At 39.4% G+C, this 26,853-nt stretch overlaps 1 protein-coding gene across 22 annotated transcripts in view; it reads right to left on the bottom strand.

Moving 5' to 3' along the window:
- Positions 1-26,853, bottom strand: part of PCDH15 (protocadherin related 15) — a 1,100,829-nt gene that overhangs the window by 188,230 nt on the left and 885,746 nt on the right. For all 22 annotated transcript variants that reach the window (XM_075423218.1, XM_075423232.1, XM_075423229.1 and 19 more), the window contains 4 exons: positions 20,312-20,446; positions 19,034-19,183; positions 9,131-9,324; positions 2,426-2,558 (listed from right to left, as the gene is read on the bottom strand). In XM_075423218.1, the coding sequence (XP_075279333.1) occupies positions 2,426-2,558; positions 9,131-9,324; positions 19,034-19,183; positions 20,312-20,446 (612 nt within the window). The remainder of the gene's footprint in view (positions 1-2,425; positions 2,559-9,130; positions 9,325-19,033; positions 19,184-20,311; positions 20,447-26,853) is intronic.

Below are 26,853 nucleotides of genomic sequence, written 5' to 3'. Positions count from 1 at the left end.
GCGTATTAATGCAGAATGAGGCAGTTGAACTTGCACTATAAAGGCAATGCATCTCCATTTCAGGTCCAGGACCACCAGCCCTACAAGAGATACAGTCTTTGACTAATCCCCAGTAGATGAAGACACACATATTTGTGATTTAACAACGAAGTATTTTTCATAAACAGAAATTGTCTAACTGAATTCAAGTCATGCTTATAATATAAGATAAATCTACATTGCAGTCACAATAAGTAGGAGCGAACATTTTCTACGCATCTCCAAAGCTCTTAAAACTGATGAATTTCATTCTTTCCCAAACACAGTAACATGTCATTTCTGGGGATCTTGGGCATGTAGCAAGAGATCACCCACTGCTGTATCACCAAAACGCTCATCAGCATCCTGCCTAGGAGGAGGGTCACTGGCATGACCATTCTGCATCTCCCCTGCCCTGCCTGGTACAGGCTGTCTCCCACTTTTATTCAGCTTACCTGACCAAGGATCATTTGAAAAGGGAGACAAAATCCAGGCAAAATATTTGGGGTTTAGTGAAACATTAAAGCAAACAGATTATTCCAACAATGGGGTTTACTTTCTAATCACATTTAAATTTCGTAAAATCCTCAAAATACTAAAATCTGCTAATAGTTTTTCCCCCTCCACAGATCGGCCATCTATGCCAGTACCTGTCAAGTAAGCATAACCGTTTCTGTTTCTCAGCATGCTGCTGGCTCCCATTACTCTTTGGGGTTTCCAAAACTAAGCATCTCCCCAGCAGTGAGGAGAAGGCTACTGAACAGAATGGCTCTTCAGTTCTGAACTCACTGCAGGCATTAAAGACATGCCAGAAGTTAATTTTCAGCACTGAGCTAAATGAGTCATCCTTCCTCAGCACAGCTGACTGTATCAGCTTAACCATCCATAACAATCTTAATCTTTCATCAGCCAACAATTTTAATAGAAACTTACCCAGTCACCTGCATCAGTGACTCAATTACAGTTCCTTTTGTCACACACTTTGCTTTGGATTAATTTTTTTTTTCCATGTATTTACTGAATGTGCAAAACACACAGAGCCACACACTTCAGATGATATGAACTGACCTGATTCCACTGAGTTCAACAGACTTCAATAGAGCTACACTGATTTAAAGCAGATAGGGCTATTGCTCTCTATGGTTTCTGTTTAGCTCAGATATTTCCAGCCTTCTTCCTTTGAATGGCTTTATATGAAGTCTGAATAATGCTATGACGTTTACAGGAACCAAGCTCAGGAGAGCATGCTGTACTGAGTTTATTGCTTTAGTCTCCAGGCCATACTTATTTCATAATAATATTGAAGTTCCTGATCCCCAAAAAAAACTTCTGAAGAGCTGTAATTTATCTACCTATTTTGCACTGCTGGCTTTCAAGACATGTGGACAGAACACAATGGAGCAAAATGGAGCCTATAGGAAAGATGGGGACAATCTTTTTAGTAGAGACAACAGTGACAGGACGAGGGGTAATGGTTTTAAACTAAAACAGGGTAGGTTTAGGCTGGATATAAGGAAGCAATTCTTTACAATGAGGGTTGTGAAACAGTGGAAGGGGTTGCCCAGAGAGGTAGTGGAGGCCCCATCCCTGGAAACATTCAAGACGAGGTTGGACGGGGCTCTGAGCAACCTGACCTTGTTAGCGGTGTCCCTGCTCGCTGCAGGGGGGTTGGACTAGATGACCTCTAGGGGTCCCTTCCGACCCAAAACTTTCTATGATTCTATGATTCTAAAAACTTAGAGAACAATAAATAAGCTAGGAGAAAGCTGATATATTGAGCATGCAGCAGCACACACAGAAGCAACCTGGGTCTGCAAACTATGACAATGCAGAATTATTTATAAGCAATACTGGACTAATGTGCTTTCACTGCTTCCACTTCCAGAGCTTATTGGGTGGTCAGTTAGTATAGGGACCTCTGCTTTCTGCTAGCCTGTTGACAGCAGTTGTTACATACACCAAAGGGAGTAAATATCTGCAGATGCTTTTGAAAAAAGACAGGCTAAAATAGGCTGAGTGCCAAAAAACTTGCTGAAATTTCATATGAATTAGGTCGGAAGCCCCTAAGCTCCTCTGATTTGCTGGCAAACATATCCAGGGAGATTTTAATATAAGAAACCACAGGTTTTCAAGTTTTGAGCCATTCAGGGAATTTTTCTCTCATATACTTCAGTCCCATATGCAGCCTACAGTACCTTTTAGCACATTTAACACTAAAAAGAAGCTACAGAAATATCCAGGTAAGCACTTTTCCTACATGGTCCATGTAAAAAGGGCTATTTATTACAATTAAATTATTTTCAATCCCTATTACCTGTCCTTTCCCCCTGTATGCAAGGAGTGGGTTCTGCATGGCGTGGGCACAACAGAAGGAATGTGGTAAAGGCTTACAGCGAAGCGCCTGTACCTGCAGGTTTAACAAAATGGCTCCAATTCTCATGGCCTCGCTGACTTCAAGGCTGTACATCAGCTGGGGAAAGCGGGGAGGGCTCTGGTTGTTGGGCGGAAGGACCTCAATGTAAACAGTAGTAACAGAGCTCCTGCAATGCAAGAAAAAGAACATATAAGTAGAAGCCATTCAAAATTAATAAATCAACAAACACAAAGCAACCAAAAATGTCTATTTTATACACTGTGTGTTCTCTAGCTCTAACCACCTCCCTTTGCTTCTTTAAAAGCTTTAGGACTTTTTTTTCATTCTGCATCAAAAATAAATCTGCCATCAAAAATAAGGCTGCCACATTAACAGAAGAAAAGCTAAAGAACTTCTTTAAAAGTAGCCCAAGTGTTCTTTGACAAAGCAAGCATTAAGACGTCAGTGCATACTCCACATACAAAGACAACTTTCAATCTCCTAGTGATACTATGTCCTTCAGAAGAGCATGACAAATTCTGAGATGGCAACTGCTCCTGCCATGCACAATATGCACCTTCAGAGCATCCCTGCTGTCTTTTGGTCTGCTACCTTTCTTTGGAAGAGAGGGAACAGAAAATGTTGACAGAAAGGATAATGCTGGGAGAAGACTGATGTACACAATTCCATAATAGGTTGCATCAATACTGTGGTTCGCACAAGTAAACCCAATCCCATTTCAGACTAGTGAGCCACGGGAATACAGGAGACTACAAAACCCACCGAGGAAACCTGGCAAACCCTTCAACTGTGCTAACCTGAATACATTGCAAACAGCATTCCAGTTTGCAAGCTGAAGGCTCTTCTGTGAACACTGACTCTCACTACAGGCCCTGCAAAGGCCATGCTGTAGGCACACTTGCTATTCAGCTCCTCCAAATTGAGAAAGGGAGCCAAAGGTCTCCCTGAAGTTGAGAGAAAGATTTAAAATCTGGCTTAAAGGGATCTTTCTGTTGCATCTTTGCTCAGTTATCCCATCTGCCTTCTCTCCTGTATGTTAAAACAGTACCCCTGCCCCAGAACAAAATCCTGGGGAGAGCACGTGTTAAACTGCAGGTGCAGATTTCCTCTGCATACGCCCTTTGACAAAGTTGGTAAATCTCAGGCTTTAGGGCTGCAGGAAAGAAAATGCTTCAGGACAAAGTGATTTGTCCCAGATTTTGTCCAAAATTTTGAGTTTATTTTTTGGATTTTTTTTTGTTTGTTTGTTTGTTTTTTTTGGGGGGGGGAGGAGGGAGGAGAGGGAGAAAAGAAAAACATGAACACACAATGAGCTGCTTCTTGCAGAGCTAGCAAATAGAGCATTTTTAGACTCCTACCAGAAATTACCAGGTATCTTATAGTTGAAACAGCTTCTGTGCTAACTGATAGAGATTATTAAATACCAAAATGACATGCCACTGATTCATTCTGACCAAGCACAGTCACCACTGTGTTACAGATGCTTCCCGCCACCCTTTATTTGCAGATTTTACAATTCCACTTCACTGATTGGCGCTGGGAAGATCTTTGCTGCAATGTTTAGAGGCTGTGTCACGCAGCGGCTCTGACCATGCTCCAAGATAATAAACTATGAATGACCCTGTCCAGAAAGACAAGTCCCACCAGTAGATAACTGCCACAGAAGAGCTCCGTCCCTAGGGACAGATCCACACATGCAGCCCGTGTCCCACAGCCCATGAGGAAGAGATTAAACCCAGCCTGGTGAGTCCTCCCTTTCACACCTCAGCCACAATTTTGGTCATCTTGGAGCAAATTCCGAGAGCTACTTCAAACAGGAGACAGATGCCCTCATCAGTTGTATTGCATGAAGTGCCCCTGCCCAGAGGCAGCAGCGGGGCTGAGAGGTCCCTGACGAGGAGAGGCTGGGGCTGCCGTGGGGCACGCATGGCCAGTTCCAGCAGCACCATGGCTGGACACTTGCCCAGACCCTCAGCTCCATTGGCAGTGCCTTTGAGGAAATGGATTTAAGAAAGGTGAAAAACACCAAACAGGAGAAGAATGAAGAAAAAAAAGTGTGAGGAACAGCCCTTCTAGCACTAAGGCAGAAAGAGAAGCAGGAGCTCCAGGTTTCTGAGCAGACTCCCCTGGGCCTGTGGGAAAATCACAGTGGGGCAGGGAAAGGTGTGGGGAGGAAGAAGTGGCAGAGTGGGGCTGTTATGGACTGACCGTAACCCCCCTTCCCCATCCCCTGTACCACTCAGAGGCAGGGGAGCTGGGAATGAAGGAGTGAAGCTGAGCCTGGAAAAAAAGGGGAGTTGGTGGAAGTTGTTGTTTAGTTTTTGTCTCTATTTCTCACCATCTAAACCATTTTAATTGGCAGTAAGTTAAATTAATTTTCCCCAAGTCGAGTCTGTTTTGCCCATGATGGCAATTGGTAAGTGACCTCCCTGTCTTTATCTCAACTCATAAGCTTTCTCACCTTATTTTCTCCCCCATCCTGTTGAGGAGGAAGAGTGAGAGAGCAGCTGTGAGGGTATCTAGCAGCTAGCCAAGGTTAACCCACCACCTACATATTAAGAATATATACAAGTTGACTCTAACGAGCTTTAAATGTTCAACTGCTCCACCACTAGCCATGTCATGACAGCCTAACAAACATCCATCCGTGCCCCAAAACCCTGGCTACCAGCTACTCCAGGGCAATCCCAAGCTTCCCACCGACAGCCATGCTGCGGATGCTGCCTTGCCACAGCCGTGCTGCTTTGGAGCAAGTGCCGGATTCGTGTCCATCTATAAATACAGCAGATGAGGTTCTTCCTGCTTTGAACATAACAACCAGGTCTTTATTTAATTTAATCAAACCTTAAACAAGTGTATGACTTGCACTGAAATGCATCAAAGAATGACAGAACCCTTCGCATCTACCATATCCTTGGGCATTTAAGCAGCTGAATTTGCAGAGTACTGACTCAATGGATATAAACAAAACCAGTGTAATCAGGGGAAGACGGACAATTACAACTAAAGTCCATCATTCTGTATAGATTACGTCCTTATAAACTGCAGTCAGTTTCCTGTGTTCTTGTCTATTTTAAAATACTCCCTCATATCCCATTAATCTTTCTGAATTGATGTTCAAAACTCACGTTGTTGGGAATAAAAAAAAATAAAATACCATCATCAAATGCTCAACAACAGACACAATGAATTAGCAGACTAAATATCAGTTGAGCACTAGGGCTGCATATTTTCTTGGGATAGCTGCTGTCTGTGTATGATATACACACCCATATAGTTGCAGTTTAGTGTGCATTTTTCTTCCACTGCAGAGTATTTAATAAAAATATATTATTCCTGTAACTTTTTTTTAATAATACCCAAGCTGATTCATTGCCTATCAAGTTCTAAAAAAAATGGTTTCTGTTCACCAGAATAGTAAGCAAATTTCCTTCAAATCTTTAAGATAAGATCATAAAGGTAAAGCACTAGTAGTCTGCAAACTGAAAGCACTATGATATTAAATGGCTATTTTTTATATTTCCAATCCATTTTTGATTAGCACTTTGCAATTTGAACCTAGTCATTTTGTGTGTGTTATATACATATAACACCCCATATAAGTGGCTGGTAAAATCTACTTTGGCATGGGAAAGGAAAGGAGACAGAGCTGAGCATTCCAACAACAGTAGCTGGTGTTTTAACACTGCAGGGACAGGTGAATATACTGAGAACAGAGCTCAGGAGCTGAATAGTGCTCACAAACTCACACAAGCATGAAAATAAGGCTTTTACAACTACTCCTGCTTAAATGGTAATGCAATGAAAGCATGGTCAACAAGCCACTGAGATTGTGTCCTTGTTTCTGCTTTAATTGTGTGTGCTTCCCACATACAACTGTATTGTATAAAGTATACTGAATACATTTATACACATGTGGACCAATATATCTTTGGCCAAACAATCTCTGCGTATGCAAGTCAAAGAGAAAGTGTACTTTTCCATTATGTAGAAGAATAATCTCTTGACCAGGTAGTTTCTAGATTGGACTTGATCTGGCAAATTGCTGTTATCACTAAGTGACATGCTTCCACTGTGCAGGAACCTGAGGTCAGCGGTGAAAAGGCTAAGGTCTGAAATGAAATTGATTGATTTTAGAAATGTTCTTCTCATTTTTTTTCAATAATAGAAACTTCTAATCACTATATGCTTAAACATAACTTCAGCTCCAAAAAAATGAAATTCATCTTAAAAATTTAATATTTTGCATAAACTTAAATATACTTGAAGTACTTAAGTGTACTTAATATACCTCAACAACTTACATTAATGGGCTTGCTATAAACAAAAACTTTAACAATACTCAAAAAAATATATCTTGTTTTATGCATGGTCACCCACCAAGAATTTAATGTGTTGTACTATGCCAAAAAGCTACACAGAATGTATTTCAGTTTAAATCTGTGCTCACAAAGGCTACAGAGCCACAGTTCGTGAGACAGGTTTAGTAGTTTGGTCTTGCTTTGTGCATAAGCATGGGGATTATTTAAATCCAGACAGTTTACAAGTGACTACAGTTAGCCTGGTATGTCCTGCAGCAGAATTGAGATTTGAGAAAAAATGCCTAATATTTGAAATTACACCAAAATCCTTTATTTATTAATTTTACAGGTCACACACCTTCCTGCCTGCACAGATATGTAATGGCTGGCTAGACCTAGCCCATTCTTCGAAGTCTCAAATACTGAGTACTGCCTCCAGCAAGGCAACGTGAACCACCTAACACCATGTGACAACTTTGTATTAGAAGGAGCAAGAATTTCATACAACTCCAACTGCAAGACACTAACCACCTCACAGCCAGACAGAAGGACATACGGAGATGCAAAAGGACAGTTTTAAAGACCTCAGAGCTGTAGCTCCCATGAGCTCTCCCTGGCTTTTCTCAGTGTAAAATGACAGGAGGCTGCTTAAAGCACCACCAGCTCATTTCTGGTTTTCCAGCCTTACAGAAAGAATGTCAGGAAGGAAGCAAAATCTTTTTATCCAAATGTCCCTTACCAGTCAATAGAAGTTGTCCATGTTCTTTCTCCACGACACCTCACTGAAGCTCCAGTGGCCCTCCCCCTGATTTTTTAACCTTCATAGATACAGAAAAACCAGCTCTGGGCCACAAATACACCTCAGGTCAAGGCTAGGCTGTCCTGGGGCCACCCACTCCAGCTACGGAAATACTGCCTAGACGGAGTGGTTTTGTGAACATGCGTTAAAAGCTATGAAGCAAATTACATGCTGTAATTCCATAAAAGGGGAGACAAGGAGAAATGACAGGAAAGAAGAGCTCTTCCACTTTTTAAGATTATTGCATTTTCAGAGGACGAAGCACCTGCTCCCAACATAGATCATCAGAAGTATATATTTTTAAACAATATAAAGATTTCTCAAACATAAAAGGAGCTGATAGCAATCAAAGCTGTATTATAGGGACTATGTTGCTGGGGCCATGCCGCTGGATTCTGAAGATCCCTGAAATGGCATTATTGATTTTTGTCCTCCACTTTAATAGTATGCTAGTGCTACACAAAAGTAAGAGCATAATAGTCCACAATCTTCTCAGCACTACTAACAGCCTTCTATCACCTACCCTGCGAGAGAGCTTATCAAGAAAGCAAGCAAGGGGGAAAGGAGATGAAAATTCAGCCAAAAGGCTGTTACCAAATACTAGTTTTATGAACAATCTAAAAATCTGAATAAATCAGTGATTGTAAAATGTAATTATAAAATATTTGCATCACAGAATAATCTGCTTTCTTGGAGACATGACAGAAGCAGCAGGTCCTGAAGAAAAGCCAATGAGTGAAACACTCTTGGTTATCTTTCCTTCTTACATTCCCAATTTGAAGAAAAAAGAAAGAGAAAAGGTTGTGGGAGATCTAAATGCTGGAAGGAAACTACCGTTCCTCTCTGTCATACTCTTTGGACAATGAGGTTGTCACATTATCAATACTTGGCCCAGAACATGAGAGCTACTTTTATGCACACACTCACATTCCCTTCCCCCACCCTGTCACGAAATGACATCAATACATAGTTGTCACATGCAGAACACACATTCAAAAGCAGCAGGTAAGTGGGACATGATTCTTTTTTTTTTTTCTGAACATAAGAACGTGCTGTTCTACCCATACTGAATTTGCAAGACGCTTTTCTTTTATTTCTGTTCTGCAACAGCTGATAATTCTGCTACTGAGAATTTAAGTCTCAGTGGGGACACTGCCCACTGTTGGCACAGCTTGTCAAGTATGTCCACAGCAGGCCAAGTCTGGATGACCCTGCATACCCTATACCTGGAGAGAAAGTCTCTGGCTCAGCAACCAGACTATTTCTGATCCCTTCTGCATCACTGCAAGCTGTATTCTGAACAAAAAGCACCTGCCTTCTCACTTGCTTTCTTCCTTACATCCCTTCACTTGGATTTCTCTTAACAAATGGGCATGCACAATGACAGGACAACATGTGAACTTGTAAAAAATACACCATTTACAAGCAAAAGAAATAATGAAGACTGTGTACTGTAAGGAAAATATAAATATGGACCAAAAAGTCAAAGACTTTTAATACACTTTTCCAAACTGCGATCCTTACACCAAACAGAACACATTAAACTGTATTCCAGTAAGGAATTGGAGACATAAGGGTGTGTCACACTTCTTATGTGAGCACCAATTAAAAAATTACTTTCATTATAAGATGAATTACCTTCTCTGCGCAGGAGGAGCACTATCAGATGCTTTGACAGTGAGAGCATAGGATTGCCCCACAGACAATACAACTCCTGAAGCAATGGTGATAAGGCCTGTTCGGTCATTGATGATGAAGTCTCCCTGATCCCCAGCCAAAATTTCATATACTATCTGTCCATTGGGTCCCTCGTCGGCATCTACAGCAGTGAGCTGCAATTCAAAACCAGAATGTCAGCATGCAAGGTTCAGTGTTGTATTTTAATAGTTTTTTGTAAGGTAACTCAGTAGGGGTAGAGGAAGTAGAGGGGAAACTTAAACACCTGTAACATATGCAGTAATTTCTAATTACTGTACAAAAAGGATACAATTTAAATGAAGGATAATAGGTGTAAATATGTCATGAAGCAGAGAAAAACTGTTTACCTAAGATTGCAAGCAAATTATATTAAGATATGAATTAAGAAAACTAACTAAGACCAAGTTTACTCTCTGTGGATTGGAATTTGTAACATTTCCTATAAAAGTGGGTGGGGGGAAGATGATACTTGTTGTGTTGCACACATAACAAGAGAATCATATTTAATTACTGGAAGTTCCCATTCTCTCTACACTTTTCAAAGTGACAGGCTTGTTGCTGCCAGAAATTCTAATATCCAGGCCTCTCATTGCAAGCCCTTGTTGTGTGGAACTGGAGAACAATGTTTGTATTACTCATGTGTGCACGTACTGTAAAGGAAGCTGAGTGGAAGGGAAATGGCAGCTGTTCCCATATGGATACACACGCAGGAAACTCAACCACGCTAATGACAGACGTGCAAGTCCCATTTCACGTGGCAGCATGACACCACGCACCTTAAAGGCTGTGCTTGTGGAGGCAATCTCAAGAGCTGTGTTATAAATGCAACTAAGCGTGTATTTCTGTGCTTTGCTGCCTCTGCACCACCTCTCTACTGGGACTGTGATTACTTGTGCATGTAGTGTTTCTTCTAGATAATTCTACAATTTTGATTCTGAGCATGAGAGAAATCTAAGGCCTAATATTATAGACTCCAATTATAATGACGAATGCAATGAAATGAGGGGGTTCTTATCTTCCCCCTGGGAAAGGCAATCCCACTTCTGTAGTGTGCCATGCTAAATCATGTATTTACACACACAGCCAGAAAATATAGCTCAGTAATCATATTTGTTTGCTTTTAGCCAAGTGTAAAGTACCAATGATGCTGACTGCCATGCCATAAAGCAAATAACTAGCAATCTGAGATTTCAAATAGGACCCCTGCCATAACACAGTCAGAAATATGCATCCACACCTCAGTCACACCAATGGACAGCCCCATGCCATAGACAAGCCCTTTCACCTCTTCCTTTACTCATACACAGAATAACACAAGTTATTCTATATATGACTTGTAATCACACAGCAAACTGCTCACAGTGCCTAGCACTTGACCTGTATTACTATGACTAAAATTGCATCTTAATTATCACCATAATCAGAAAACAAAAAGGAGCACAGCATCCTGTTACATTTAGGGTTGAGTCATCAAAGTACTGACGAAACTACAGCAGTACCTCTGGACTTTCTAAGGTGAATTTCTTCTTCCCATAGGGCTTATTTTGCTGATACACACACTGGTTTCTCAGTTGGCTCTTCATTTTGTGTGACTGTATATTACCCCAAGCAGTGCACAGGATGACATAAAGCGGTACGACCAGTACTTGAACATCTAGGAGGTCGCAGCACGCAGTGACAGCACTGCCTGTGCACCCAGCTACCTGGTACCAACAGCGGTGGAGTGGAAATGACAGGGAATGATGGCACAACGGGCTCCTGCTGCTCCCAGCTGCAGCTGAGCCGTTCGAGGTGGGAAATGGCAAGGGGCAGCAGCAGAGCCCTCTCTGGGTATATAAAGCTATAAGAAATCCCAGCCTCAGAAATTACTCGCTGCAGGGCTCCTACAGTGAGAACTGGGGGGGGATGGGTGAGGGGGGAACTAAAACACCAGACAAGTAGCTTTTTGAAAAGTCTCTGCTGGCATGTCTACTTTGGCTTTTTTGACATGAATGCTCATGCCAGTTGGCAGCACTGCACATAGGATTGTGAGTACAATGACACAAAACCTTAGCGATGACTGTGAAAGTGATGGCAGGATCAACAGACGTTATCTCAGCCAGGGCCAGCAAACACAGCAGGCTAAATGTCTGCCTGCCAGATACCCTTTCCTCATCCCTGTGACACTCAAAGTTGACAGCAATGCAGAGAGGCAGAGGAACTCATTGAACTGTCTGCTACATTAGGATATAATGTAATCTATTAATCAATATAGCATCACACTCAACCTTCAGCAGGTCACAGCCTTTCAGAGCACTGTCTACAACTTTCAAACCACCTTTGCCCAAGGATAGGTAAAGAACTGGAAGAGCAGAAACCAAACTTCGCCATTAGAACAAGAAAGGCGATAAAGAATGAAACCCAAAGCTGTAATACTTAAATTTATAACATTTGCATACAACATTAAACACTAAGGGAAGCATGTGAAAAACTCGTGGATCTAGCTGCTTTAAAGGATAATCTCAATTCTTTATGCACGTAGGCTCCCTGAATTACGAAATTTCATACGAGAAGTCAAAAACTTGAATAAACAAATTGAAATGCTGAAAGATAAGTGATTCTGGTATATTAACAAAAGTGGGGTTCACATTCTTTGTTAGGAGTGCAAGCTATTACTGCTGCTGGAGACTGAGCTACTCTATGGAGGACCAACTATTTTTAACACGGAACAGGTTGTATGCAGTATTCATTAACTGAAAAGCATGTTAGTTAATTTACTTTTCTCGTGAAGTAATTGCTGTTCTGCTTCTTTCATACACAGCATGCTGATCCAAAGCAAATTTCCAACACAAAAGTATTTAACTTTAATTTATCTAAGCAGATTTTGATTTAATTTCTTTCATTGCTTCCCTCCAACAATGCAGACTGATCAGTGTTGCACTAGAATGAGAAAAACTTCTTAATTCATCTTCCTATAGTATTTTGAGGCATACTGTATACTGAACACAGGGTGAACACCTGAAATACCTTAAAAAATCATGAAGCAGAGATCATCTCCTCTTAGAAGTTTAAAAAACAAATTAAAATCCATGTCTTATTTTTGGAGAACAAATCTCATTCCATATCTTCTTTTGAAATTCTGAAAAAGTTATCCTATAAAGATTACACTTTTGGAATGTGTTTTGCCTTTCATCCATATGATGCCTTGGCATATCAATATATTAGCTTGCACTGGTCAGTCTCAGCCCACCAAAACTCAGCATATAAAGCAGACTTTCTGCACCCTTCTAGGGTTTAGAGCTTAAACTCCTCTCAAAGCCTGTTTCTTTAATCACTCATTCTATAGTTTCTACACACAACTGCCTGTGTTCACTAACCTCACAAAGAGTAACTATCAAACCAAGTGACATAGTCAAGTGCTGTTAATAACTTCTCTACTGAACTTCAAAAGTACACACACAAAAAGATAAATAAAAGCTTTTGCAAAACACAGGGTCCTAACGGCAGGATTTGGAACAAGGCCAGTTTTTACTGTGATGACATGAAAGAGGAAATTAATTGACTACACAAGTACATAGCTTAATAAGGTCAATTAAACTTAGAAATACTGAATGCTTGAAAAGATAAGTGATTTGAATAACATTTTGGGGGCAAAAACAGAAATCAAAAATAGAATTAAAGTTTAATAGCTGCCATAATATACGCTTCTATAAATTCTGTTTCCAGCTGTCCCAGACCGACAGAGCTTCATAGTTAACAGGATTTGAGAAACACGGTCTAAAATATACAGAAGGAAGTACAAAACAAGATTTACTTTACTCTCCTAAGAATTTTTTTTAATTCCAGCCATATCAACTTCATTACATTAAAATGTAATATTTTGAAAGTTTTGCAAAATAGGTGCATATCCTGTTGCAGCAAGAAGCAGTTTTCTTGGAAGGAAATCGAGACATACAATGACAGTCTTCTGGCTTACAAAACCATGTTCTTGGTCACTATATGCTTTGTTCAGATTCACTTCATACTTGGAGGAAAATAGGTTTCAACATTTGACCTTCACCCTTTCTGCAATAACACTTTTAGTGACCTTGCCCTGAACAGATAAAGTGATTACCAACCTTTCCAGTAGCCCTACATCTTTCAGCAAATTAAATGTTCAGCAAAGTTGGTCTGACTCATACCGACCTAAACTGAGTCCTGCAGAAACCCTGAGTCATGCTGGTTCGCCTCCCAGTGGCTCTCCTTGAAACGAGTGTTCCAGTCAAGTAAGTGCAAGGCTCCAGAGCCACATTCCGTACACATTTATGTTATGTTTAACAGTGTCAGGGAAAAAGTACAGTTGCCCTCTGGAGCAGCACACCACTGAAAAACACTGAGCTGCCAGAACTTAGATGGTAACTACACACCCTCCTCATCCTTCTGGGGCTCAGCAGTACAACTCAGCCATGAGCTGCACTAGGAAAAGCAGTAATGAGTTTCTACGCATCAGTAGTAAACAGGATTGTCATGGAGATGTTCTTGAACTTGAGCTAATGAAATGTAACACTAACAGAGTAGGTCAAAATTCTTTTTCAACACCTTCCTTGAGACATTTCATCAAGTCCCTATCCATTATATTTTTACTCAAGTATATAAGTGCATTTACAAAGAAATACAAACATAACCCAGTTTTGTTTTCTGTTTCTGCTAATAAAGTTTACTCTGTAGTTAGAAATTAGTATGCTGATGGACTGAAGGCAGAGGTTTGCAAATAACCACATAAATAAAACCTTAAGTATGGTTCAGAGATGACTTTGTAAAAGATATCCTCAAAGTTGTTCTGTGGCTTTACTGCAAGATGCATGTTTAAGAGCTGTAAACCATGAGTATATGCCAAGCTTCAAATAGCCAAACGTGCCTTTAATACATAGTTTAGTATGCATCTGTATGCAAAGATGTCTCGAGTCACACGTGTGTGTGCAGGGAATGAAAAAAACCTGCTTAAAAGAGACAAAGTGATCCAGCACTGAGAAGCCGCATTTGAGGTAACGACAAAACAGTCCCAAAGGAGCTATTTATTTAATGGGTCTAAATAAAATTTGTCCCTGTGTACAATTGAAAGCACTGTTACCGCTCAAGACTAATTCTACTGCGAGCAAGAAATAAGTGATAGAAAATTTACTGCCTGTAGTTTTACCATGTTTTATCTTTTTGCTTTCATTTCTGACCTTCTGTGCAATGGCCATTTATGCTGTGATGTCTGAAGTGCTCTGCGTAACCAAGACCTGAGGCAGGATCTCCAAATTAACTTGCACTGGTGATATTAGGTAGAATGGTTTTAGCTCGCACAAGGTGAACAGGTAACGCACTAATCCACTGCATAGCTTATTTTCCATTGTCAGTCATGGAGTTGTTCAGTTGTTCCTGTAAGAAAGCCCTTTCACATTGGTCATACCTCTGCAACAGGAAATGAGTTACAAATTAAGACACATAGATAAATTAAAATAGGTTATTTTGGTTTGATAGATTTAAAGCAGGATAAGAGGAGCATATACTTCTTAAGGCCAGTTCAGGAGTTTTCTGTGAAGAGAACATACATAAAATCTCTTCATAGGCCAAGGAAGTCTTTCACCTTCAGGCAAATTTACGCAAAGATTTAGGTGAATAACGTTTTTTGCCATCCTCTGCCCCTTCTCAGCTCTCTCATTTTCTTGCTCAGGATTCCCTGTGCCCTGCACAGTTCATGCTGTGTATAGAAGTGAAAGATATCTAAAGAAACAGAGTGGATTTAAATTATTTATGAGAAATGTTATTGCACTACTGCTGCAGACTCCAACCATCAATGCGTAACTAGTTTAAATATCTGAATCACAGGAAGAGAGTACTAACAGAAAAGTGGAAAATGACAGCAAAATTATAATAATATAAAAAATAAGGAATTAAGTACTTTAATAGATTTACTATTAATAAGTCTTTCTAGTGATAATTATTATTTACCACACATTTAACTGTTTTAAATTACAGATTTCTCAACTGGCTACTGTGTCTCTCAGGGAGCACAGTAAAATACCTATAAAAGCAGAAGGAAAAATCAGATGAAGTCTCAAGCTGAAAGGGACATAGTATACAGACATTTAAACTTAACTGAGCAAATACTCTCCTCAATGAAGGCCTCAGACAATCTCACAAGTACTCTGAGTAGACAATAGAAACAAAAACTTTCCAGACCAAATCAGTTTTCAGCACCCCAATGGTACTGCCACAGTCCCTGCCCAAGAAGTCAGGGAGCAGAGATTTCATGCTCCCCTCTGCATCCTCAGAAAGTGGGGGGGAGGTTGTTCCTACAAAGGAGGCAAGCTCCTCTGTCATGATACCCACCAACTTTCTGAAAAAATACACAAGCAGCCATGCAAAGCTGCAGCTAATATACAACTGGCAGGCAAAAGTAGGTTACCCACCACTACCAGGCTCCCAGATGAAACCAATGCAACTCAGTAGCACACATTTATTTCCACTGTTTTGCTCACTTCTCTTAAAGGCAACACGTAAAGTAAGGAAATGCCTTACTTTAACCACCCACAGGGGGGAAAAAAATGGAAATAAAAAAATTGAATTTCACTTGTAATTAATAATTTTTTCCTGCTATTTGTGGTAATTTTCAAGCAGAACCCAAGGATTTTTTTAATTTACTTTTTTTTAAGAGTGTACCAGACAGCAAACACAATCTAAACTATTAATTATTATGTTTGGAGTGTTTTTTCAGGAGTAAAAATCAAAATAATTTCCCACAAAATGGGACAACAACCAAGCACAAACTGGGGTTATTTGTACATTTTCACGCAACTGCACTGAGAGAAAAAAGAAAAAGGATCTTAATCCCCTATTACCCTCAGGATAATAAAAGCAAAATGGCAACTACATGACAGCACTTGTACTGCTATACCAGAAATTTGCATTTTTGTAGCAAGACGACATACTTCATAAAGGAAATATTTTCTTCATCATCTCTGAAAATAAGTCTCGATAGAGATTTAAGTGCAAGCCAGTGCTTATGTGTAAATAATTATGAGATTATACAGATTCACTGAGGTAAGTGTTCTTTTTCTACCCTATTTTCTCTGATCAGAGAAAATTTTTTTTACGGACTAATCATGTCTGACCCAGGTCATTTTCCTCTGGAAAATATCACAACTGATCGTCATCTCACAGCAGAGAATGTCAACTGATTCTTAAACCAATGATGAGACAGGGTCACAAGATTTGTTTGTTCCGCATACAGACAATAAGCTAAGTATTTCATCAAAATCACTGTATTAGCAGTTTAAAAAAAATTAAAAGTCTGTTTTTCATTTAAGAAGATTTTTATAAAGCAAAAGCAAACACTGATTAGGCAGCACATATCTACCTTCCCGGCCTAAGGAAGCCCATGGGCATTCTTGGTACCACAGATTTTGTGGCTATTCATAATCCCACAAGACAAATCCCTTCTCTCACACTCCTGTAACACTGAATGAAAGACTCCTGCAGCCTGGGAAAAATAACAAGGTGACCAACTTTCCAAATACCCCAGCAGCCTAATATTATTATTACTGGCATTATCACACTATTCAGAAATCTAAGATGACTCTTAGCTTTTTTTATGTCAGTTTGCTTATAAACTCAGATCATGTGGCAACGTAAGATTAGCTGAAAAACAACCCCTCTCTCACAACAGCCAGAATTATCTACCCTCCACCTCCGACCACATTATAAACTCACATAGTCTGAAAGTAACCATGTGTTGACCTTGCAGACAGAAGTGTGGAGGAGGGAAAAAAACTTGCTCTCAGAACTCTTATGTTTTCCAAAGTAATTTTAAACAAAGGCTAGTTTAAAAGCCTGACTTCCCCACTACTCATTTCCAACTTCACAATGTCATTCTACAAGGGACCTGTTCCAGATCTACTTCAGGCATTAGCTAAGTTCAAATGCTCTGCACAATATTCACATCTATATTTTTCTTCTTAGTATTTCTGCCCCTATGCTTTTTTTGTCCTTGCAATGTTTCTAACCTGCATAATATCATTGATCTGATGGATGCTCTTTATAGAAGCAGTTACACAGCATCAGTGTAGGAAGGCAAAAGGCAAAAGCTATGATGGGCAGTGGAGGAACAGGAACATAATAGTCTCTCAGAGCAAACCTGCTCACAAAGAAGTAATCTGTGTCTCTGCTAAACTAATTCTGGTGGCACGGGCTAACACAGATGGACTTGCAGAGCATTTGAACTTGCTTTTTCTCAGAACGAACAATTTACTGAAGACTTTGTACTCCTGCTCTTTGCATGCCTCCAGGGTCTGAAAAATATTTGCAGTTGAAACACCAGAAAGCATAAACCCTCAGAACATCACATTCCCTTTGAACACTAAAGTACTTTAGCATAGCAGCTGTTTTAGAAAAGCACAGTAGCTGCTCTACTTCATCCCAAGTATCATAAACACAACTCAGGCAGCTCAGAGCATCCTTAAGGCCAACCTTGGGTACTGAAACCATTCTTTTCACTCATGCTGCAATCCCATTTAGCAACATCTTCTGCCTTGTGCTTTCTGGCACATGCACCTTCTTTAAGAGGAAAAACAATTTAGATACTCAGATACTTAAAATCCATAGCACACTACTTTGCCTGATGCCCTGTACAACAAAGGCCATGTGATAACCCTGATGATTCATTTTTGGACTAGAGTGCTTATGCTTGAAGAAAAAAAAAACTTGATTTAAGTTTTTTCTGCACTGTGTGTATCTCTGCCTTATATATCAAGTGAATATATCGTACTCGCAAAATCCACATGTTTATACAGGGCGTTAAGAGTTCATGAGATGTTGCAAATACAGATCTTGATGTCAAACTCTACACACAGCTCTACCTGCCTTTTGCTCATTCAGAACAACAGTATTTGGTTTCTCTTTTTTTTTCCACACACAGTCTTGTTCATAGCTTGAAGGAACTTAATTAGGTTTAAAACTCTTTCTTGCCCTCAAATCTTGCTGAAAATGTCCCCATGGCTCTCACTGATGCATTTTAAGCACTTGTAGCCCTGACTGATGAAAAGACGACAGTAACATTAATGAAGATCCAAAGTTAGCAAATGCAGCAAGTCACTACAGCTCAAGTAGGGCACATGCCAGAACAGAGACTGAACTATTTCCTAATACCGTTAAATCACTTCTACCGTCAAATGCTTAATCCCTGATTACATTTCAGAAAATGGTATTTTATTACTTAAGCCATCTGATTAATCCCCTCCCCCCATACTCCCACTGCCTTCTACCATCCTTGAAACCTGACCTCCACTAACAACATCTTGCCTTCCCATTCATCTAGACTGGAAGCACTCAGGAGCATGGCTGAGATCTTAGAAGAATTATCACCCAAAAAAGCCTTTTTCCATTAACTTCAGTAGAGCCAGTCTGGGCAGAAACATAAATCAGTGCCTGCAAACTTTAATTAAAACTGCTTCTCTCTCTGGACCTGTATTCAACTCTTATTTCACTGCTCATTTGCTCTACGAACAAACAACTTCGGCTTCTATAAAAACCAAAAGTTTTTATGACATGGTAAAACATTTCTGGTTATGTTCTACTAAACTGTTTTAGTTCAATATCCCATTAATAACGGAGAATATTTTTTTTTCTTTTGAGAATTTTCAGATGAAAAGGTTTTGTAAAACTTCAGATTAAATAGTTGAACTGTAGCAACTTTTAAATAGCTATGTAACTAATGAAGCAGATGAGATACACAAACTTCATTTCCAGCTGCTTTCAGTGCATTTCCAATTTCTATTAACAAGACCATCTACTGCTAAACAAAAAGTGAGTTAACAAAGCTAATAAAAGACCTGAAGTTACCTTTATAATGCCTTCCCCAGGCCTCATATCTGTATAAATCTTGACATTGTATGATATATTGGAGAAGGTCGGGGAATTATCATTTGCATCAAGCACCACGATATTGACTGTCACTGGGATACTCTCCTGTACACCATCAGAAGCTGTCATCTTCAGGGTAAAATAAAAAAAAAAGCAGAATAGGAACATATTTTAATGGTATGTCCTTAATACAATTACAACTATGAGAAAATACAGTATGACAACTAAAAATCAGCATTTTTTTTTTCATTTTTGTCTGCACTTACAATTACTGGAGGCTTCAGCTGAGCTTGAGCTTGCACTGTACAAGACTCAGGGCAAAAGCAAAATGAAACCATGCTTTTAAAACATACTGTGTCAGATTAGCAGCAGAAATGAGAGTGAATAACTGTTTCCCAGGGTTGGGGCTGGGATCTGAGCTACAGACAATGCCAGGAAAGGCAGAGCCCATCCCCAGCTGCGCTGAACACCCTCAAGGAGCAGGGTCTGGCCACAGCTACACAAACCTGACACTGCAAGTCTCGCCTGGGCACGGCCAGGCACAGGAGATGCTATATACATGTTAAACCTCAAAGAGCGGGATTTACAGAGCTAGAGGCCTACTTATTCCATAGAGAAAATCTGAGCTCTCCTTTCAAATGCTAAAAGGACAGAAAATGCGGAGGCATCGATTGGAAATCTCTGCAGAGGAACAGGGTTTCCCTACAGCACATTTGCAAATTGCTTTAGGGCTGTTAAGATGTTTACTCACAGACTGGGAAATGCCTGAAGGAGTATTAAGTCCGTTTAAGCTTTTTTTTTTTCTTTTTTTTCTTTTTTAAATACTGCTGGCTGTGGTTTATGTTAGCCTACTTTTTTATTTTGTACCAAAATAGAGCAGAAAGGCCAACACAGGCATGATATTCCAAGCTCAAGGGCCAAGAAAAGAAAAGGCAAAGGTGGCCTCAAAGGCCAGGGCAGGTACAAAAGAGAAGAGTCAGACTGTGTCATGGGAGGGTGGTGAGGAGCAGGATATAGTCCAGGGACCATGGAGATGAAGCTGGTAGTGGGATCTAAAAGGTTGCTATTAAACCAAACACATGTCTTTTGGAAGAGCATACTACCCCAGTTACCGCTCCCCAGTATTGCTGCTGCTCTTCCTCCACAGTTTGTCTTCTTCTGTGCCATTTTAATGATTTACAATGATGTTATAACTAATAATTTTTCAACACTGGCTCTGAACAATGAACGATGTGCTTCCAAATGTGTTTAGCTTACCGAGAAGGTATAAAGCTGCTGGACTTCTCTGTCAACAGGCTGCAGCAGGGTGAGGTAGCGGGTGATGCCACTCGGAGTCACAGTGAAAAACGTATTGTAGTCATTCAGAAAGAGATGGAGCTGTGGATCCTTGGTCTTTAAACAATATTAAAACCAGAGCATTTTATATTTATATAATATTTATATTTATATAATATTCATATTTATTCATATGTACCATTAAGTTTCCAATTACTCAAAGCAAGTGCTTGTTTTAGTTGAAAAGTAAACAAGCAGAAAGTACAAATCCTGTGACTAACTGAATCTACAAAACTGGAAAAAACCCCACATAAAAATAACACTGCTGATCTAAAAATCTGATCTTCATAATGAAAAATGTATCAAAAATACACTTCAACTTATAGAGTAAGTAAACCAATGGTAAACAAATACCTGTATCTGCTAGTTTGTTTTTTATCACTAAAACAGTCTTTTTTAAGTCCAATATTACTTATCAATATAAGAAGCTAGATTCAAGTATTTGTCTTCAAACATATTAAAAACAAACCAAAACTCATCTCGATTAATGGAAAAATAAAACAGTTTGGCTGATGCAATGAAAAAAGATCATCATATGTGCTGAAGAATATGGCTAAATAGATGCTGTTTGGAGATTCTTATTATGTCTCCAAAAGAATCAAAATATATTGATGCAGAATTACAGATCTCTCAGTTGATCAGGTGAAAACCATAGTAAAGCAATTCTGGTATAATTTTCAATAGGAAGTAACATTTTAAAGTAAAGAGAAAAAAAAAAGGCTAGTCGTCAAGGCATTGTGAATTTGTTACTCATGCCTTCCCTAGGTAGCCTGCCGGGAACGCAGATTTCAGGTCTGCATGACTCCATGTACAGCTGGGCAAGCACCAAGAGTGGTGCTGCAGTCCTAATGCTGCATGCCAAACCATGCAACAACATCAAGATAGGGTAACACCTCGTGAGATACCCTGAGCAACCAGTCAGGAACTCATCCTTCCATTTCCATCCTCTCTCCTAGTATGGCTGGCAGATTATAAGTAGGGGGAAGAAGAATGAAATGTTCCCTGGGGAAAAAGACTGAAATTAATTTTGGGGCAAAAGGAATCTCTGCTAAGAGAAAAGGGGAGGAATTTTTCTGCCATGGACAGAATCAGAAGTTATTACTGTATTCACAGGGAGTAGAACAGATTAATCGAAGTCCAGAATCTCAAGCCAGTTCCTTCCAGTGTGAACTTGTCAGATGGATGCAAAGCTGCAAGATGGACTTCCTAACCACTAGTCCTTTCCCTGCAGTCTGCTGGATGCCAGCACAGAGCAGGCAAAAAGGGCGTTTAAGCTTCGTATGCCCTGGTGGTTCTAAAAAGCCCCACAAATTAAGGTATTTTTCTGGGATGTCAGTATTGTTGAAATAACAGAAAAATGGATTGTGACCAGGATGAAATATCTCAACATCTTCCCCCATCGCTGTAAAGATGCTATTGGGTTATCAAACCGATTAGACTGCAAGGGTCACTCTATATTAAAATTACATTTTAAAATAAATTACGTTACCTTTTATTGCCTACAGTATTTCAGCAAACACTTCTCTGTCCTCGTATGTAATCTGGTTAATTTAACCTGACAATGTAGTTACTCTCGGTTGTTAGTTATTTAGTTTATTTCTGTTATATGAGGTAAGATTACAAAGCAGGAATGCAAATGTGAGTGGGAAAAACACAACAGGCTGGGAAATGAGTCCTATAAAAAACTGTTTTGAATTGCCCCAAATAATGTGGAAATAAGGAACCAGAAGTCTAGTACCATGAATAAAACATAACAGAAAATCCAGTGGCTGCACAAGGCATAACTTCGAATTATTTTTACCAGCTACTTTCCAACATAATTCTACAGAACCTGCCCCACACAGAGTAGAACATGCTACAGTCAGGAATAGCTGCATTCAATAAATTCTCCCATGATGTTCTTCTGTCCTGAACATTTTCTCAACCTGAATCCAAAAGGCTTCTAGAAGGTTAACTCCTGCCCTGTCATTATTGTCATTCCTGTGTAATTAAAAAAAGAAAACAGACCACTGGAAAGTTCACCAATACCTATAGTATAGCAGACATGAACACTTGAGCTAACTCCAACATGCACTAAGTGTCATAACGAACAACTACGAGAACAGATTAGTACAAGAGAAGGTAAAAGAGCAACTTATTTCAGCAATCCAAAGTACTCTGAAGCACAAGTTTTGAAAGGCTAAGATTATACTAGTTAAATAAAAAAAACATTTCAGTTGCTGAAAGCTATGGGAAAGAAACATCAGTGTTCCAAATGAGTGGTTTCCTATTGCCTAAAGCTTTGCTGCAACTATGCCAGCTTTCAGTAAAATTAAAATTCATTATACAGCTAGTAATGCAAACAGCAATCTCTTTTTTCCATAAAAAATTACAGAAGGTAATTGCCAATAATTTTTCACTGTGTAGACACTACAAAGTCGGTTAAAAATTTAATTTACAAAAACACTGGTTGGTTGTTACAGTTCTTGCTTGTCATGCCATTTTGAACACTAATAAACACTATTTTTTACCTAATTTGTTCTTGAAAAAACCCAATGATGGAGATCCCACACACTTCAAAGTAATCTATCCTATCCCTTAGATATTCTTGTATCAGAAATTTTATCCTAACGTGTAAGTTAAATCGCCTTTACTGCAATCGATGCCTATTTCTACTGTCTTCCATGCATGTCAGACCTACAAAGCAATTTATTTCCTTAATCTTTGCATGGTTATGCTTTTACATTTTCTACTAAAAGTCTGTTCGACTTAATCGTGAACATTTATGTGGCAGATACTGTGAGAGAAAATGATTGTGGCAAACAATCCATCTATGTTGCCAATGCTATTACCAATACTTTAATTTTTTAAACTGTTTTGGGGTCTGGACTTCTGAATTCTGACTATATTACTGGATCATATAGCTTGTCTCTGACTAATTGCTTAGCATATAGTATTAAGTAGAAAGCTATCAAAATTCACACAGAAGAGTATACATGCAACCTACAAGGACCATTTCAAGCATGCAGTTGAAACCTGACATGGTTTACACACTTCAAACTGTCTAGTAGATACTTTTTAAATTTAAAAAACCTTTTTTGTAGTACTTCAGATTTCTAGAAAGACAAATAATTACTTAATGAACACAAAGCAATTACAACATAACCGTGGTACAACTTTATACCCTAAATAAATTTGGTCCAATGTGTTTAAAGGGCTCTTTGCAGGCTTCACAAAACAAGTGACAGCCCCAGTCCCACAGAAACAATGACAGGGCAGAGAAAAACAAAGGAGGACAGGGGAAATAAATAAATAAAGCACACAATTCAAACAAAAAGTAATTTTGCAAACATAATACCCAATACCTACGGGAATGGCACCTGGTGTAAGCTACAAAGAAAAACACATGATACAAAATGAATACAAGAAACACAAACCTGATACTGATGGACATCATAAAAGCAGTACATCTGGGGAAAAATAGTTACAGACAAAGATACAACAAAATGAGATGCAGAAAGTGCTCCAATGCACTCTTAATAAACAAAGCCTGGGTTTGAATTTGTTCTGCTTGAAAATCTCAAGAGAAGTTCCTGAAAGTTTGAAATCCTGCACGGATGTTAATGTTACACTTCTGGTGCTTCTGTCCTCCCACAAGAGCTTACAGCTCTTCCTAAAGCAAACAGTTTCTACAATTTACTAAGACTACATCAAAATTACATGACATTGTCAAGAACGAGCAGCCAATGATACATACTCTGTACGTGTTTCAACAACCCCAAAGACTTTTTAGAGGGAATATATTTAGCTGTTAAATTCTCCAGGGTAGCCAGAACAAGGTCCAAGAGCATCAGAACTGCTTAGGCTTCCTGATTGCTAGCACAGGCTTGTCTCCAAAAAAGCTGTAGCAATAACAAAGATAATTTAATGACAGATCTTGGTTGTCCAACATTCTTCAGTGTGGAGGACAATCAGCGCTGAAATGCCCATGGAAGAGAGTTGTTTTGCTGAGGAGAAGTTTTCAGCATTTGTTCTCCTCATTTCTGGGTGAAAAATAGAAAATCTTTTCCATTCATGTCTTTTATTGAAAAAAATCTAAGATTCACAGTCTCGCAGAGGTGAAGCCATGGAGATTCTCAGTCCCACTGACAAGGGTTTTGCAATCAGACTGTGTTGGCACTGACCTCATTGCTTTTCTCTGACTTGTGTGAGGTGAGCTCTGCAGGGCCTGATGAGATAGTTATCCAGGTTCACAATAGATTGGATGGGATACACGAGATAGGCACAGCATCTGCAGTGAATTTCCTGCATTCTTAACATTACCATTAGATATCAGAAAAACAACTTGAAGCACAGCCTCCTGGGAAGGAGCTACAGCCTTCATCAAGACTCCTGGGAAGTCTTGATGATGGCTGTAGCCATAAAACCACTTAGATCAACAGAACCCAAGGAGGAGAACAAATCAAGTCTAAGTTCGGAGCAAATGAAAAAGTGCGAGAGGTAAACCAGTCTGAGAAGACTTTGTTCCGGAGTGTGAGGCGGCACTGGAATGGGTTGTCCAGAGAAGCTGTGTATGCCCCCTCCCTGGAAGTGTTCAAGGCCAGACTGGACGGGGCCTTGAGCAACCTGGTCTAGTGGAAGGTGTCCCTGCCCACGGCCAGAGGGTTGGAACTAGATGATCTATAAAGGTGCCTTCCAACCCAAACCATTCTATGATTTATTTTTTTTCCTCCTTAAACATTTTTTTCTTTAAACTGAGTTATTTTAAATAATATTTAACTGTACAATTTAGAATAATAATAAAAAAGCTTTTCATCATTTACATCATCTCCAGTTTGGAGGAGATGTCAAAAGACTAATGAGAGAACCAGGATGGACGCTGAGCAGTGCTCCGATTCTGAATTCTTTCAATCACCACCAAAACCTCTCCAGCCCATGCACAAAGCAAAGGGTGAGGCATAAGCGTGACTGTAAAGTCAGGTGCTAAAAAGCGCTGCAACACTTTTTACTCTTTCAAGTTGAGGTGCAAATGGCCATGTCCCTCACTGAATGAAAAGCCAACAGAATAGTTTTGAAAAAAATCATCTTCTGTTCCTCATACAAGTGAGCCACTCCTGGGAGAGGGCAAGAAACAAATGTCAGCATCTTCAGTGCTTCCATTAATGAGAAAAAGCATTTGTTTAAAACAGGGCAGATACACAGAAAACAAATTTCTTGAGGACTACAAGGAACTCGGAGAGAGAAACAATAGCTTCAGAAGGCAGAAATTCATCCTACACAGATAAATGAAGAGATACAATGCTACGGAAGTGATTCAATGTTAAGATTTTTATTTTTCCTTCTAATGTGGAAAGATTCAGAAAAGAAAATCCCTGTCTTCATAAATTCTAAAGAAAGAGAATCTGCCTATTTGCTTTGCTTTTGCCTTTTGTTTGTTTTAATAATGGTATTAATGGGCTGTTACATTCTGGGAAGAATATTTCCTGAATCGCTATTTTGTAATGTAACTATTAGAGTGTCACAGAAGTGCTATACAGGGACAGCAGTATTATGAGAACTCTCCTCTCAGGAGAATACCAGCTGCAAAACAAGTTCAGACAGTAACAGAGAAAGATATAAGCAATCAAGCAAATATTAGAGAAAAATGCTTCAGTATATAAAATGCTTCAGTACTCCTGGATAAAAAAAACCCCAACAATATTTTTCCTTATTTGGATGTGTCATTGAAAATCCATAATCTGCATTTGTAGTTACATTTAAAAGTTATTTTATCCATTATTTGCTCTGTCCTCTCAAGTTGCTGCTGAGATGCTTTTAGGTAAAATAATTCTTTAAAATTTCCCACAAGTTCTCTGGAAACACGGAAGTTGAGCAACCATCTACTTAGTTTGACTTCAATTTCACAGACAATGGAAGCATAAAACAAAAAACTGGTCTGATAGAAAAGGAACCAGAGAGGAAGCTATGGTAGTAACTGACCTGCATCATACTGCACTGCCCAGGGATGTTACACTGGGCTGTAGGCAACCACAGAAGCATCAGGGTTACTGCAATTTCTCAATGTGTGCTGGGACATGTTAAATGTTTTTGAACACATGCTGGCACATCTTATAATCATGATATTAATTTTGTTCTCTAATGAGCAAAGCACAGATTACCTTACACTTATTGATCAAGACACTACATGTGGTATCAGTAAACACCTTGGTAGTTGAGTAGTATGTAATGGATATGAATGCCACTGTCTTCTTTCAACCTTGATGCTAAATCCGGGGAGTGGTTTGGTTTGTTCTTTTTTGAGAGACATTCAAAAAGATTTGGCATACAGGGCAGTTACCAACTCTAACCACCACAGGAGAAGAAATTAGTACTCTCCCATGAAAGCAAAAAAGCAAGGAAGCAAGTGGCCTGGGAAGTCTTATGTAAACAGCAATCAGATCATACTGTTTAAATTCCTCATCTCAGCTGGTTTACTCAGGTCTTAC

This window comes from Opisthocomus hoazin, chromosome 6 (genome assembly GCF_030867145.1).
Source record: "Opisthocomus hoazin isolate bOpiHoa1 chromosome 6, bOpiHoa1.hap1, whole genome shotgun sequence".
Lineage (NCBI taxonomy): Eukaryota > Metazoa > Chordata > Aves > Opisthocomiformes > Opisthocomidae > Opisthocomus > Opisthocomus hoazin.
The sequence above is the reverse complement of the archived record's forward strand: the minus strand, read 5'-3'. Positions and strand labels throughout refer to the sequence as shown.